Consider the following 17353-nt stretch of genomic DNA (forward strand, 5'->3'; position numbering starts at 1 on the left):
TCAATCCTATTTTAAATGCAGGAAAATTAACTCAACAGTTTATCATGGATTCATATTAAAAAATGGAGGCCAATCGGATAAATTTCATCAAAGCAAACCAATCTAAGTTGAGAGCTGAAAAATTTAGTAGTTTGATGGATTATCTCAAATCTAGATCTGAAAATGACAATGTGCTGATTGGTAAAATGATAATACTTCCATCATCTTTTGAGGATAGTCCCAGAAATATGCAGCAGCGATATCAGGATGCTATGGCAATTGTAACAAAGTATGGCAAGCCCTATTTATTCAAAAACATGACATGCAACCCTAAATGGGCAGATATTGCAAACAATTTACAATGCTGGCAAAAAGTTGAAAACAGACCTGACTTGGTAGCCAGAGTTTTTAATATTAAGCTGAATGCTCTTTTAATTGATATCTGTCAATTCCATTTATTTGGCAAAGTAATAGCTAAAATTCATGTCATTGAATTTCAGAAACGCAGACTGCCTCACGCTCACATCCTCAAATTAATTCCCTTTCAATGTGCACGAATTTCGTGCACCAGGCCACTAGTTCACTATAAGCAGAATCCTCTGATCTGCTGACCAAGGCCGATTCCACGAGGAATGGGGCTCCTGCCTCCCTGCTGTCAGGGTTCGGGGTGCGGGTATTCGGTTCCCTTCTCCCTGCTGTCAGGGTTTGGGGTGTGCGTGAACGGGATTGAGGGCTGTCAGGGCACGGACAGAAAGCTGACCAACAACCGATTCCATGAGGAATGGGGCTCCCTCCTCCCTGCTGTCTGGGTTCCAGTGCGGGTATTCGGCTCCCCTCTCCCTGCTGTCAGGGCCTAGGGTGCGGGTGAATGGGATTCGGGGCTGTCAGGACGTGAACAGCAAGCTGACCAATGGCAGATTCCATGAGGAATGGGGCTCCTTCCTCCCAGCTGTCAGGGTCTGAGGTGCAGGTGAACGGGATTTGGAGCTGTCGGGGCGCCAACAGCTACCTGACCAACGTCTGATTCTGCAAGGAATGGGGCTCCCACCTCCCTGCTGTCAGGGTCTGGGGTGCGGGTATCCGGCTCCCTCCGCCCTCCTGTCAGGGTCAGGGGTTTGGGTGAATGGAATTTGGGGCTGTCAGGGCACCAACAGCAAGGTCTGGGTCAGTGCTTGTCATAGCTACCGGCTGGTGGTCTGGCTGTTGGTTGTTCTGGTTTTTACACCATAACAGTTGCTGGGCTTTTATTATATAGGATATCCCCAAACTAGAAACAATTTGGTTAACCAAATCTTGGTATATCCAAGCCATGGGATACCACTGAGCAGTAAAAAGGAATAAACTGTTGATACATACAACTTGGAAGGATCTCAAGGGAATTAATTAGGTTAGGTCAGCCGTGGGCAAACTACGGCCCGCGGGCCGGATCCGGCCCGTTTGAAATGAATAAAACTTAAAAAAAAAAGACCGTACCCTTTTATGTAATGATGTTTACTTTGAATTTATATTAGTTCACACAAACACTCCATCCATGCTTTTGTTCCGGCCCTCCGGTCCAGTTTAAGAACCCATTGTGGCCCTCGAGTCAAAAAGTTTGCCCACCCCTGGGTTAGGTGAAGAAGTCCAAACTCTAAAGGTTAAGTATTATGTGATTCCCTTTATATAGCATCCTTGAAATGAAAAAACTATAGTGTGTGGGACAGATTAGTGGTAGTCAGGGATTAGGTAGGAGGTAAGAGGGAGGTAGGTGGCTGTGGCTATAAAAGAAGCACAAGGCGTCCTGGGGACAAACTCTCCTGTACCTTGACTGCGGCAGTGGTCACCCGATACTGCGGAGACATAAATACACACACAGACACACATACACAAGTACAAGTCAAACTGGAGACATCTGAATAAGATCAGTGGATTGTATCAAAGTCTACATTCTGGTTGAGTATTTACTAGTTATGCAAGATTTTACCACTGGAGGAAAATGGGAGACGGGTATATGAGATCTGTCTCATTTCTTACAAATGCATCTGAATCTACAACTATCTTATATAATAAAAGCCTAATATGCAAATCAACCAAACGGTGAAATGACCGGTCACTATTATGTGCACTGACCACCAGGGGGCAGACGCTCAATGCAGGAGCTGCCCCCAGCCAACAGGCCCCAGGCCAGCCAAGATGGGTGCCAACGGGGGTCCCCCCAATTGCCCCACCGATAGCTCCGCAAAGTGAGGCGACCAGCGGCGGCAGGGCAATCGGGAGACGGGGCTGGCAAGAGGGCTGCGCCAGGCTGGCCAAGGCGGGTGTCAGCAGGGGCCCCCCGATTGCCTCACCGGTCACCCCACAGATCAGCCCTGATCGCCGGCCAGGCCTAGAAAACCTACCCATGAATGAGTTTCATGCATCGGGCCTCTAGTCTTAAAATAAAAAATTTAGTCCTGGCTGGTGTGGCTCAGTTGGTTGCACCAAAGGGTCGTGGGTTTGATCCCTGGTTGGGGCATGTATAGGAGGCACCAGTCGATGTTTCTCTTTCTCTTCCTCCCTGTCTTAAAAAAACCCAAAACTTCAGCAGATGTAAGAGAATGGTATTGCTGACAAAAATGCAAGTAACCCGGATTTAATTATGAAGGAGTAGCAGGCATCAGACAAACTCAAAAACTGGCCTATTCTATATAATAAAAGTGTAATATGCTGACCGCTTGACCAGTCGCTATGACACGCACTGACCACCAGGCAGATGCTCCGACCGGTAGGTTAGCTTGCTTCTGGGGTCCAGTCAATCAGGACGGAGCGAGAGGCCTGGACACGCCCTGGAGCCCTCCTGCAGTCCCTCCCCGGCCGGCCAGCCACGATTGGCCCCGATCAGGGTCTGCTGGCCAACCTCCCATGGTCCCTCCCCAGCTGGCCGGCCCCCATTGGCCCCGATCGGAACTGGTGAGACGGCCCCAATTGGCCCTGATCGCCGGCCAGGCTGAGGGACCCCACCTGTGCACCGGGTCTCTATTAACTCTTCATAGTGTCAATGTCATGACACAGAAAAAGAGACACGACTAGTGCATGCAACATAAAATTTGATAGAATAATCCAGGGTTTTCTTTGCTATAAAAGACATTATTAAGACAATTTTACAAAACCCAGAAAAGATCTATAGATCAGATAATAGTATTGTATTAGAAAATACATAATGAAGTATTTAAGTTTGGGGCACCATATCCCAAACTTACTCTCAAATGGTTAAAAAATGAACATACACATAGAAAAGGAAATATGGTAAAATGTTAACAGCTGTAGAATCTGGGCAAGGGAATACTTTAGACTATTCTTGCAATTTTTCTGTTAAGTCTGAAATTATAAATAAAAATTATAATAAAAATTTTTAAAGGGGTACAAGATACTACACAGAGCCTGGTAGACAAACATTCAATAAGGTAGTTTTCAGATATTTTATACTGATTTTCAGGTGAAGAAACAAGTTGAGAAGCTAATAAACTGTCAGGAGGAACTATGGCAAATTGGTGGTAAGGTCAGGATCTAACTCAGGTCCTCACATCTGTACCAGACCGGAGTCTGTGCTCCTTTCACGAGAATGAGGAAGGATGAAAATGTCACCCCTCCTTCCCACCCAAGGATGTGTATGGACTGGTTAAGGAGAGGATGACGTTATATAAAACCACCCTCTCACAATCCGGGAACCCTCAGAGGATGACGTTATATAAAACCACCCTCCAAGCAATTCACTTCTTAGTTTCCTATGAGAAAAGCCTAAGACTGTGACAGGGACTTAACACCTCGAACTCAGCTCTCAGGGAGGATATTTTGCTTACAGCACATCAGACAATCAAGTAACAAACGTACTGACTTCTATTTGTAGGGGCTCCACTACAAGCGGCACCCTGCTTTCCTGTGTCTCTGTTCACCCGTTGGAAGTCCACCAAGCGCCCGACTGCGCTGGTCAATGGGCTATCTAGGATGGCTATGGTCATACAGCTCTTCTACCCGTCCTTCCCCCCTCACCAGCACCCCTCAGCTATGCTTAGATAGGATAGATAACTGATTTTTAATAGTTTTATTTTTTTTTCTGAATAGATAATACACAGTTCAAAATTCTCATGGAAAGAACTGTGTATCGTGAAAGGTTTCCCTCCTCCACTCTCCATTCCCCTCCCACTGACAACCAGTGCTCCCAGTTTAAATACGCAACTTTCTGTATTTCTTCATGTTACTAGAATGAGCTAGATCACATTATATTAAGCTAACCATCTACCTAAAATACTCCAAGTGATCACTATCATTTAGTAATTTCCCCAGGCAGGCATTTAAAATATCCTTAAAGTACTTGTGTGGATATGTTTTCAACATTAAAATGACTGAAGGTTACAACTTTTTAAAAAAGTGAAAATATATCTGTATTATGTACAATCACAACAGATATCTACGAACTCCGTGGCTGGTAAGCATCAGTCACTAGCGCACTGGCAGCTCACCTGGTTCCGGTCGCGTGCATTTGTGTATCTGATCTTCTGGATGAAGTAGAATATGAGCCACGCTGAGGAAATGATCATCAACACGATGAAGGATATCGACACGAAGACCAGAGAGCCTCGGCTGAAGCTCTTGGGCGGCATTCGCGCTCCCACGGCGATTGTCATCTGTACAGAGATGTTTTTCTCCAGGTAACTCAGAATATCCTTACCCCTCAGTTCTGTAATCATGACAGCAATAATATCTCCAGTGCCTGTAATGTAAAATAAATACATATACATTTAAAAATCACAGGAACATCAAATACATAAAAATGCTTAGAAAAACTATACTACAATTTCTGCTAAAAGCAAGAGTTTTCAGATTCAACTTTTTAAATGAAATGAAGTCACAGTTGGGTATACGTATGCTGGCACCACCTGAGAACAGGGATTTGTTTCGTAGCACTTAAGGCTTAGATTTAAAGCATAAACAATTGCAGGGTTAAGAGCCATATTAACTTGTATTACAACTATATTTAAAGAAAGTATATCAGTCAAATGTGAAAACAGACAATACAGAATATGTAATAAAATCATGGCAGGTTTTCTTTGCTAAATGTTTTCCATCTTAAAATGCTCGTTAGGAAGTCCAACTCCTTCAGAAAAGGAAAAAAATGCCGTTATTTATAGTACAAAAATTGGTACTTTTCACACTAATCATTCTTAGAAACACTTCTGTGACACCTGTTGCGTAGAACTAGTACAAGAAATAGAAAGGAAACAGGCGGTGCAGCTGCATAACAGCACTGAACGTTAGGACACAAATCTGGTAACTGAATTAACAGCAGCAAAATGCCAAGTGGTGGTATCTTTTATTAAGAAGAGTTGAGCCTGGCTGGCATGGCCCAGTGGCTGGTTCGACCTATGAACCAGGAGGTCTTAGTGTGATACCTGGTCAAGGCACATGCCTGGGTTTCAGGCTCAGTCCCCAGTAGGGGGTGTGCAGGAGACAGCCAATCGATGATTCCCTCTCATCACTGATGTTTCTATATCTTTCTCCCTCTTCCTTCCTCTCTAAAACCAATAAAAATGTATTTTTTTAAAAAAAAGAACACTGAAACTAACTTTGGTCCTAAGTCTAAACCGACTGGAGGAAGGCTGCTTTCTAGCTTGCCCCGGAACCCTGCTGGAAATCAAACTCTTCCTGAGATAAATCCAACCTCCAACACTCTGGACGAGTTTGGCATCAAGCTGCTTCCAGCTCCTAACAGCTGTCAGAGGTTCTGCCACAGTCACAGACTATTGAGTCCTACATAATAAAAGCCTAATATGCTAAGTATCCAGTCGTCCGTTCAACCAATCGAAGCGTTAATATGCTAATGATATGCTAAGGCCGCTCAACCGTTCACTATGACATGCACTGACCACCAGGGGGTAGACGCTCCAACCGGTAGGTTAGCTTGCTGCTGGGGTCTGGCTGATTGGGACTGAGCGAGATGGGCCGGACACGCCCTGGAGCTCTCCTGGGGTCCCTCCCCCGCCCCGATCGTGCACTGGTGGGGGCCCCCAGCCTGGTCTGTGCCCTCTCACAATCCGGGAACCCTCGGGGGATGTCAGAGAGCCGGTTTCGGCCTGATCCCACAGGCCAGGCTGAGGGACCCCACTGGTGCACCAATTCATGCACCGGGCCTCTAGTTTAATTATAAAGATGTTTTGAAGTTGCACTTCTAGTCACCTAGTTCTTTCACTTACATAATTTACTGTAGTTCAGTAAAGGCAGGTGACTCTCCTATGCATAGCACAGAATTACAGTCCGGAAAAAGGGAAGCTTTTTTACCACCAATCCAGCTGTGATTAACTGTCCTGTCATAAACTGAAGCTGTCTGGGCAACATGCAGCTTTTACAATTTGCTTTTTTCAAAGAGCCCCAAAGACTCTGGCCAGTAGAGGAAGGAGAATAAACATTTTATTTTGGGGAAGAGAAAATTATAACCACTTACACAAATTTGAATAAGGTCTGTACATATAAATGTAGACCACCAAGACAAAATACCCCCATAACTTGCCCTTTCAAAGGCTTCTTCAATGAATACTACTACTGAATATTTACTTTATACGTTTAATTTATGATATTTAACTAAAAGGACTATCCTTGTATCGTGTGCAAAGATCACATGCAACTGAAAATAAACTCAAAGTAGCTAATTAAAAGTAGTTTTATGAAAAATTTAATCCAATGGAACATATACCTTTGTATTATCTTATTCAAAATTGTGCCATCCACTTTATCAGAACAGCAATTCATCAGAATACTGATTAAAAACCCCAAAACAAAATGAAAACTGCAAATTTAAAGCAATCAACAAAGTTAACATCTTAATTGTCTTTCTGAAATAAAAGTTCTGATCAGTAAGTTAGAGCAAATCATAATATTATGTTAAACCATTTAAACTTCAATTTAGAAACCTTAGGTTTGTGCTTTTAAAATGTTGTTCAACAGGCAATGGTCTGTGGTGTAAGATACGAGGTATGGCTATAAAGTAACTGAGACGGATCCCACACACGACACACGACAATCAGTCTCATTGCTTTATAATCACACCAGGTACACGCAGGGTTTTAGAAATCAGTTCTGAGGCTCCCTCCAGAAGACTCAAGCTGGAAAAGGAGCAGGGAAAGCTGCACAGGGAGCCAGCAGGGGAAGCAATCCAGTCATCTTATTCACTCAGAGAACACTAAGTGAGCACCACCTCATTTCAACTGGGAAGCTGTGCGGGAGAAGAAGTGTTTAATTATTCCAGCCAGCCCTTCAGCAATGTTTATTGAGCACATACTATAAGCAAGGCTCCTTAACATTCACCTTTCACAGAGAGCGGAAAATTACCTACTGTGAAATAAAAAAATATATGTATTTATCTCTACCCCTGGTTCCTGGCACAGGGCACCTAAAACCCTTGAAATTTCCTAAGTGATAGCATTAGGAACCTCCTTTGTCTTGGCCTTTGATACTGGTTCCTGACACAGAACTTAATCCCTCGGAATTTTCTGGGTGATAGGAGAGTCTTTTGTTCTAATGAGTCCTCTCCTGATGGCTCCTGGATAGCTCGAGGATGGGGACTGGTCACCAGTAAAACCAAGCCAGGGTGAGACGCCTGGAACTTCCACCCCATCCCCCATCCTCGGGGGAGGGGAGAGGGCCTGGAGGCTGACTGAATGACCCATCAGGGCCAGGTGACCAAGACGCCTCACAAACCTTGGGTTGGAGAGCTTCGGGGTTGGTGAACACGTGCAGGTGTTGGGAGGGTGGGGTGTCAGAGCCCTTTCCCCATACCTTGTCTTCTGTAAGTGTTCATCAGGTTATTTACCTGTATCCCTTACAGGGGTGGGGAACCTTTTTCCTGCCAAGGGCCATTTGGATACTTATAACATCATTCGCAGGCCATACAAAATTGTCAACTTAAAAATTAGCCTGCGGTATTTGGTCAAACATTTAATTAACTCAACCCCAAAGCCTTGGCATGGCCAGGCCCAAGGAGGGCCTTACACAGCCCAGGGGCCACACGTTTCCCACCCCTGCCTTATTATATCCTTTGTAATAAACCAATACATGTAAGTAAGTGTTTCCCCTAGAAAGGGGTTGTGGAAACCTCGATTTATAGCCAGTTGGTCAGAAGTATAGGTGACAACCTAGGACTTGTGAAGGTTTCTGAAGGTGTGTGTGTGTGAGGGGCGGGGCCTTGTGGGACTGAGTCCCTAACCTGCCGGAGCTGATGCTAACTCCAGGTAGTGTCAGAATTCAATTGAATTATGGGACACCCAGCCGGTGTTGCTGAGGTTGCTTGGTATAGAGAAAACCCCATACACATTTGGTGACCAGAAGTGTCAGAAGTGAAGTGCTCGTGCGAGCAGTAAAGGAGATATACGCAGGAGTGTTTGCTCTTGATTACATAAAAACTCAACCCTCGAAGGGCAAAGGAGGCTCTTAAAGCAACAAGAGAGAGAAGCCAGACTCAGGTAGTCTCATCATGCTAGTACAGAGGAGGAAAACCCTGCAGGTGAAGCAAAATGAAAATAATTATAGATCATCAGAATACTAGTGAAGGCACTAGGTTCATCATTTTAGGTTGTAAATCCCTTGAAAATCTGGTAATACCGGATCCCTTCTAGAAGAAAAGTATCCCCCCACATCATGGACCTTCTCCTCACTCCTCACTCCTAAAGTCAATCTGGCTTCGAGACCTTGATTTAAGGATGTCTCAGACACCTGATTTTGAAGATTTGCAAAGACATAGCAGGATGCAAAATAAATACTCAGAAATCAGTTGCATTTTTATACACCAATAATGAACTACCAGAAAGGGAAAGAAACAAACAAAAAACCCAATCTCATTCACAATTGCTTCAAGAAGAATAAAATACCTAGGAATAAATGTAACCAAGGATGCAAAAGACCTGTACTTGGAAAATTATAAGACACTGAAGAAAGAAAACGAGGAAGATACAAATAAATTGAAGCATATACTGTGTTCATGGATAGGAAGAATTAGCATCATTAAAATGTCCATAAGACCCAAAGCAATCTACAGATTCGATGCAATTCCTATGAAGACACCAATGGCATATTTCACAAAACGAGAACAAATGTTTCAAAAATTTATATGGAACCACAAAAGACCCCAAATAGCCACAGCAATCTTGAGAAAGAAGAACACAGTTGGAGGAACCATGCTACCTGATATCAAACTATACTACAAGGCCACAGTAATCAAAACAGCATGGTACTGGCATAAAAACAGACATACAGATCAATGGAACAGAATAGAGAGCCCAGAAATAAACTTATGCCTTTACAGTAAATTTATATTTGACAAAGGAGTCAAAACATACTATGGATTAGAGACAGTCTATTCAATAAATGATGTTGGGAAAATAGGACAGATAACGTGCAAAAAAATGAAACCAGACCACCTTCTTACACCATACACATACAAATTGGACTCAAAACCATAAAAATTCTAGAAGAAAACATAGGCAGCAAAATTGAACATTTCTCAGAGCAATACTTTTTCTGATATAGCTCCTCAGTCAAGGGAAACAAAAGAAAAAATAAACAAATGGGACTACATCAAACTAAAGAGTTTTTGTACAGCAATGGAAATCATCAAAATGAAAAGACAATCCATTGAATGGGAGAGCATATTCACCAATGATATATTTGATAGGGGGTTAATACCCAAAATTTGTTAAGAACTTATAAAATTCAACACCAGAAAAAGAGAGTCCAATTAAAAAATGGGCAAAGGAGCTGAATAGACACTTCTCCAAAGAGGACATACAAATGGCCAATAGACATTTGAAAAGATGCTCAACATCACTAATCGTTAGAGAAATGCAAATTAAAACTACAATGACATATTACCTCACACAGGTCAGAATGGCTATTATCAATAAGTCTACAAACAGCAAGTGTTGGAGAGGATGTGGAGATAAGGGAACCCCTAGGGCACTGTTGGTGGGAATGCAGATTGGTGCAGTCACTGTGGAAAGCAGTATGAAGTTACCTCAAGAAATTAAAAATGGAACTTCCTTATGATCCAGTGATTCCACTTCTGGGAATTTATCCAAGGAAACCCTAAACACTAATTTGAAAGAATATATGCACATTATGTTCACTGCAGTGTTATTTACAATCGCCAAGATTTGGAAGCAGCCCAAGTATTCATTATTAGATGAGTAGATAAAAAAGCTGTGGTATATTTACTAGGTGTACCGGTTAATAATGGCAGATTTTGTAATCAAAGAAAACACGGTAATTTCAAGAAAAACATCAAAAGTGCTTTATTCAAAGTAATGTCCATCACTAGCTACACATTTCCCCCATCTTTCAGGTAATTTGTGGATATCGTCCCAATAGAACTTTTCTTGTTTTGAGGCAAACCATTCAGAGACCAAATTTTCCACTTCTTCCTATGTTTTGAAAGTGCTGCTCAGAAAGTGCATGCGCCATCCATCAGAACAAGTGGTAATCTGAAGGAGCAAGGTCTGGTGAATACAGCGGGTGGGTTAATACTTCCCAGGCAAGATCTTTTAATGTGTCTTTAACTGGTTTTGAAGTGTGTGATGGTGTGTCATCATGAAGCAAAATTACTTTGCCGTGTCTTCTGGCAAATTCTGGTCGTTTCACGATCAAATTGATTATTTGTTGTCAGTAGCGATCAGTATTAATGGTTTCACCTGGTTTTAGAAGCTCATAATATGTCATACCTTCCTGATCCCACCAAACGCAGAGCATTGCCTTCTTTCCGAAGCTACTTCGCCTTGCAGTCAATGTTGATGGTTGCCCTGGATCAACCCATGATTTTGTGCATTTGGGATTCTCAAAATAAATCCACTTTTCATCGCGTCACAATTCGATGCAAAAAAGCCTTTCTTTCGTGCTGTTGAAGCAACATTTTACTGATGACTTTTCGGTTTTCCATTTGTCTTTCGTTCAGTTGATGTGGCACCCATTTTCCTTCCTTTAAAATCTTTCCCATTGTTTGTAAATGATCAGAAATTGTTTGCTGAGCAATGTTTAATCTTTCTGCAAGTTGTTTTTGAGTTTGACACGCATCTTCATTCAATAATGCTTGTAACTGTTGGTCTTCAAACTTTTTCGGTTGACCTGGACGTTCTTTGTCTTTCACATCGAACTCATTACTTTGAAAGCATTTAAACCAGCGTTCACAAGTATCTTGAGATGGAGAATGTTCACCAAAAGCTTCCTAAAGTATACGATAACTTTTTCTTCAAAGTAATGAATTAAAACTTCCCACAAATGCTCTTTTTTTGGCACGAAATTCGACATTTTTAAGTGTAAAAATATCTATGATGTTAACACTTTCAGCAAATTTGACATATGAAGTTTGGAAGCTTGCTGTCAATGCAACAAAATAGCATACGTATCAAATCGCATATATATCAACATGTGTGTAACTCCATCTATTGGAAAAAATGCACATTATTAACTGGTACACCTGGTACACAATGGAATCCTACCTGCCGTCAAAGGAAGAACATTTTACCCTTTGCGACAGCATGGATGGACTTGGAGAACAAACATTATGCAAAGTGAAATAAGCCAGCCAGAGAAACACAAGTACCGTATGATTTCACTCATATGTGGAATTTAATGAACAAACTGTACCAAGCAAAAGTGAGAGAAACTCACAGATAGAGAGCAGGCATACAGTTATGGTGGTTGGGGTGTGTGTTGGGGGCAGGGGTTAGGTATTGAGCAAAAAAGAAAAAAAAGAGAACTCATGGACATGGACAACAGTGTGGTGATTGTGGGGGTGGTGGAGGTGGAAAAGGACATAGAGGAGATAAATGGTGATAAAAAAAATAAGATAAATAAATAAAAATTTGCAAAAGACTTGGCCCAGCTCCTGGGGGGATATTAATGCAAGAGAAACATGTAAGCTTCCAGATAAAACTAGGGTTAGATCAAGTAGTGAGTGATGAGTTAAAACTAATCCTATATAATAAAAGGCTAACATGCAAATCGACCGAATGGCGGAATGACAGGGGGAGCACTGCTCAGCCAGAAGCCAGAGTTCACAGCTGGCGAATGCAGCGGTCGTGGCAGGAGTCTCTCCCACCTCTGTGGCAGTAGGACATCCCCCAAGGGCTCCCAGACTGCAGAGGGCGCAGGCTGGGCTGAGGGACCCCCCTCCCCCACCCCGAGTGCATGATTTTCGTGCTTCGGGCCTTTAGTCCTATATAATAAAACCCTAGTGTGCAAATTGACTGAACGGAAGAACAACTGGTCGCTACGACAGGTACTGACCACCAGGGGGCAGACGCTCAACGCCGGAGCTGCCCCCTGGTGGTCAGTGCGCTCTCACAGGGGGAGCGCCGCTCAGCCGGGCTCACAGCTGGCTAGCACAGCGGCGATGGTGGGAGCCTCTCCCACCTCCGCTGCAGGTGGGCAGTAAGGAGTGAGGAGTCCCGGACTGTGAGAGGGATGTCTGACTGCTGGCTTAGGACATCTCGGGAGTGGGCCTAAGCCAGCAGTCGGACATCCCCCAAGGGTCCTGGACTGCGAGAGGGCACAGGCCGGGCTGAGAAAACACCCTCCCCCGCCCCGCCACTGCACGAAATTTCGTGCACCGGGCCTCTAGTTAGACTATAATGGTTACACCAAGGAGAGAGGACAAATATCTGGAACATCCATCACCACTCTCACATCCCAAGCCCTTGGCAAAATACTGCTAATAAATCATGGATGTGGCCTCAGAATCCCGTGCATTTCAATATGCTCGGCAGCCAAGATTAATTTACCAGAGATGACAATTAAATAAAAACCTAGTTGTGATCCCTGCTTTCACCTGTTTTTTTCTAAATATTCTCCATTATTATTCTTTAATGTGAATCTATGCTTCCACTGCTTGAGTTTGGCTACTTTCACACACAATTCCCTTTTATTTGGTAATTTTTAAGCTCACAAAAAAAATTTAATACTATATGAACACACATGCACTTTTCATTCAGATTTGTCAACTGGCAACATTTTACCTTTTCTATATATATTTATTTTTATTGAACCAATTGAGAGTAAGCAAACATCATGACATTCCCTCCTTAAATACTTCAGCTTATCTCCTAAGAACAGGACACAATTCATTTATCATACTCAAGAAAATGAACTCTGATACACAGTGCTCTGTAATATACAGACCACACTCAAATATCTCTGCCTAGCTCTAATAATGACTTGCAGAATTATTTAGTTTAGCACCTAGGATGCAATCAGGTTTGTGGGCATGTGCTTAGTTATCTTGTTAGTGTCTTTGTATCTAAAGCAGAGGTGGCCTGTGCGGTGTGGCTCAGTGGTTGACTGTCGATTCTTGAACCAGGTGGTTACGGTTCAATTCCTCGGTCAGGGCACATGGCGGGGTTGTGAGCTTGATTCCTGGTCGGGGGCGTGCAGGAGGCAGCCAATCAGTGATTCTCTATCATCATTGATGTTTCTATCTCCCTCCCTCTCCCTTCTTCTCTCTGAAATCAACAAAATCATATTACAAAAATAAAATATGTTTAAAGCAGGTCCTCAGTTACTTTTGGTTGCTCACAACATTGACCTTTTTGAAGAGTTCAGGCCATGTTTAGAAAATGTCCCTACTTTGGATCTGATTGTTTCTTCATGATCAGATCTCAGAAGTAAACATTTCTGGTCGGAATGCTACACAGGTAACATTCTGGCCTTCGAGCGTGCACACAGAATTTTGCCTTTACTGGTGATGGCAAATTTTATCAGTTGGTTACTCTACTACAGTGGTTCTCGACCTTGGCTGCACATTAGAATCACCTGGGAATCTTTTTAAAATCCTGATTTCTGGGCCTCATCCTCCAGAAATTCTGTTTCTTTGTTATGGGGCGGGGCCACAACATTAGTAACAAAGAAACAGAATTTCTGGAGGATGAGGCCCAGAAATCAGGATTTTAAAAAGATTCCCAGGTGATTCTAATGTGCAGCCAAGGTTGAGAACCAGTGCTCTACTTCCTGCCAGATATCTCCACTGTAAACAAATGCTTTTCTCTTTTTGATTAATAAGCAAACTATGGGTACTTTCAGAATATCCAGTTCTCCAATAGGCTTTCATGCAATGCACTCAGCACCCACTGATGCCCACCTGAATCAGTTTCAATAGTTTGAAAACAGTGATTTTCTAATGCTACAATTTCTTCTACACCGTGTAAAAGTGTTCAATAATCAGAGGCACTAACATATTTTGGTACCTATCTTTCTTCCTGTTTTAAAATTATGTAACTGCAGGATGGGCAATTTTTCAGTAAAAACCAGCCCCCCTTCACAACAATTCTATTTTGTAATGGGAAAAAAGGTAAGTAGGAAAATATGGTAATGCTGCTATAATCCAGACTACAAAATCAATTTTCAGTGGCCAACAAAAGGAAGCTCAGAATTAACATCCTTTGGGCGTTGGAGTCAGAATGTCTAGATTCAAATTCCAGCATGACATTTAACATCTCTGAACTTCAGTTTCTTCTTTAAAAAAATGAGATCTTACCTGCAGAATTCATGGCAGGTGCTCAGTAAATGCACAGCGTACTGCGAAAACCAAAAAGCCTCTACCACAGAATTCTGGGGCTGCTAGTCCCTCTCTTTAATTCCTCCCCACACCCTGGGAAGCACTCAGGCACCTGCCGACAACACAATCCGCCTGGCTTCCAAGAGGATTCGTGCCTCAGCTCAGGGAGTCCTCCCAGCAGGAAATATCAGAAATCCACCTCCTCCACACTGTCTCTCACTCCTGGGGATGAATCTCAGAGCAAGCCCAGCTGATTCTTTCACCCCGAAAAGGCAAACTCAGAAAGCACATGAATTTGTGAGGCATTAGACCACAAGTATGTGGGGAGCCGGCACGGCCATGGCATACTCAGCCGCAGGGTGCCTTAAGTGCCATGCCAGCTCAGCCTGGTTCAGTGACCCTGAGTCGGGGTGGTGAAAGGCTTAGAAAAGACAGACAAGAGAATGAAAGCTGGGTCTCGGTGGGACGCTGCCCCTCTGATGGACAGCGCCAGCGCCCACAAGCCGTGTCTTTATTTTATAGCAGATGCCACGAGGCAAAGTAAGGGTGTGATCAAGATGTTTACAACATTCTCGTTGGTTTCAACCCTACTCAACTACATGCACCTGAACTCTATCACTCAGGCACGTGGGGTCACGTGTTCGGACCATAGGTTCAAGCTTACAACTATATAGCTGTTGGCTGTAATTGTGCTGGGACTTGCACGTGGCAACGAGAGGACTGTGCCTCTCAGTAGTCTGAGGCTTGAACCTGTCCACACACTGTAGCCGCGCCCCGTACAAGTGGAGAGAGGTGCTTTTCCTATACCAGTAAGCTTTTTTTCTACTTTTTTACTATAAGCTTACCTGTTTAAGGGGGACAAAATCCCTGTGCAAAATCTCACTTAGCACGCCCTGGCCGGTTTGGCTCAGTGGATAGAGCGTAGGCCTGCGGACTCAAGGGTCCCAGGTTCGATTCCGGTCAAGGGCATGTACCTTGGTTGCAGGCACATCCCCAGTGGGGAGTGTGCAGGAGGCGGCTGATCGATGTTTCTCTCTCATCGATGTTTCTAACTCTCTATCCCTCTCCCTTCCTCTCTGTAAAAAATCAATAAAATATATTTTAAAAAATTTCACTTAGCAGAGGTTCTATGCTTTAACAATAAACTTGTTTGTTCAGTTCAAATCAACTGCTCAAGTTTTAAGAAATTTTAAAGCTCTTAGATAATTCTAGAAAATGTCCCATAAAAAAAGGTATTTTTGGAGGGATGCTGCATCCTCACATTAAAATGTGGATTGTTGATAGCTCCAAGGATACCTTCATAACTTCTGGTAGGTTACTGTCAATGGCATGAGAATTATTCCTATAGAATTCAATGCCCTATTTATATGTAAAGCAGAACACTATTTCTGTAAGTCAAAGAGATGAACACTGCTTTAAAATTCTAGAATGCTGCTGTGGAGGGAACTGTTAAGGGTAACGCAGGGATTTTCTGTAACAGTATCTCAGCGAAGTTGCACAGATCAAGGCGCCCTGTTGCTCGTGTCTCAATGAGTCTACTAACTCATGGTCGGAGGCCTTCTCTCCACTCCCACTGACGTAACTGAGGTCCTTCTCCAATCTGCATCTACATTACCTGCACTTCTTCAAACCCAGTCCCCCATTCTTCTCTTCACTAACCCCTTAAAGAATGCAAGAGAGCGCCCTGACTGGATTGGCTCAGTGGATAGAGCGTCGGCCTGCGGACTGAAGGGTCCCAGGTTCGATTCCGGTCAAGGGCATGTACCTTGGTTGCGGGCACATCCCCAGTTAGGGGGGGTGCCGGAGGCAGCTGATCGATGTTTCTCTCTCATCGATGTTTCTGGCTCTCTGTCCCTCTCCCTTCCTCTCTGTAAAAAAAAATCAATAAGATATATATTTTTTAAAAAAGCATATACCCTCAATAGGAGTATCCTTCCCTTCTTTCCACAGCGCATCTTTAAAAAAAAAAAAAGAATTCAAGAGAGAAAACAGGCTACATTCTTTTATGAAATGAGTATAGCAATAATCCTGACAGATGTAGATGATAGGTTATATCAATTATAGATTTCCTGCTAAGATTTATCGGTGGTTTGTCTAACATACATTTGTCATTTCTCTCCTCTGTTCAAAGCCTCTGATGTACCCCTTCTGCCAGCTGAATAAAGTTCAAACTCCTTACCCTGACATTCAAGGCACTTGGGAGCTAAATGAGCCCAAAGGTAACTGACAGTCAGGTGATAGCAGACACTCCTAATTGACCAAATGAAACTGCTGGTCCAAGTGACTAAAATAGTGGCTCACATGTCGTCTAAAATGGAGGAATGGAGGATAATGGAGAACGGGTTCAAGGAACTGTAAGCATCAACAAAACCAAGTGACAGAGAAAAGGGAAGAAGCATCGGTCAGATGACAGGACACGGAAGTTGAGGATCAAAAGCTACAATTCCAGGAGACAATGAGGCCCAGGGCAGTAGCTATGGGACCAGGCTTCTGGTGAGGTGGAATGGTCGGAGGACGAGGGAAGGAATTTAGGGTAGGATTGTCACTTTCCACGTGGATCCTGAAGCTGGCCAGATGATGGCAGGGTTTTATGTGAGAAAGCCAGGAGCCAAGGCCTTTGGTGGATGTGAAGTGACAGGCAAGGAAGTGAATGACTGCGATACAGAGGAACACTGGTGTGGAAACAGAACGAAAGGCGACGTTCTGTCACTGCGAAAGCGTATTAATTTGAAAGCAGCTGTATGGAATAAAAACACACCAGCACCACGGTATCCAGTCAGTGCCCACAAAGACTGTCAAAGTACAGCGGGAAGGCCGGGGAGGGTG

The 17353-nt window shown here is 43.4% G+C and overlaps 1 protein-coding gene across 4 annotated transcripts in view; it reads right to left on the reverse strand.

Annotated features, from left to right (window-relative positions):
* The window catches only part of RNF130 (ring finger protein 130), a 118694-nt gene that overhangs the window by 81943 nt on the left and 19398 nt on the right, over positions 1 to 17353 (reverse strand). For all 4 annotated transcript variants that reach the window (XM_014538562.1, XM_014538561.1, XM_014538564.1 and 1 more), the window contains exon 3: positions 4458 to 4708. In XM_014538562.1, coding sequence (XP_014394048.1) covers positions 4458 to 4708 — 251 coding nt within the window. The remainder of the gene's footprint in view (positions 1 to 4457; positions 4709 to 17353) is intronic.

The sequence above is a fragment of the Myotis brandtii genome, unplaced genomic scaffold (assembly GCF_000412655.1).
Source record: "Myotis brandtii unplaced genomic scaffold, ASM41265v1 scaffold193, whole genome shotgun sequence".
Classification (NCBI taxonomy): domain Eukaryota; kingdom Metazoa; phylum Chordata; class Mammalia; order Chiroptera; family Vespertilionidae; genus Myotis; species Myotis brandtii.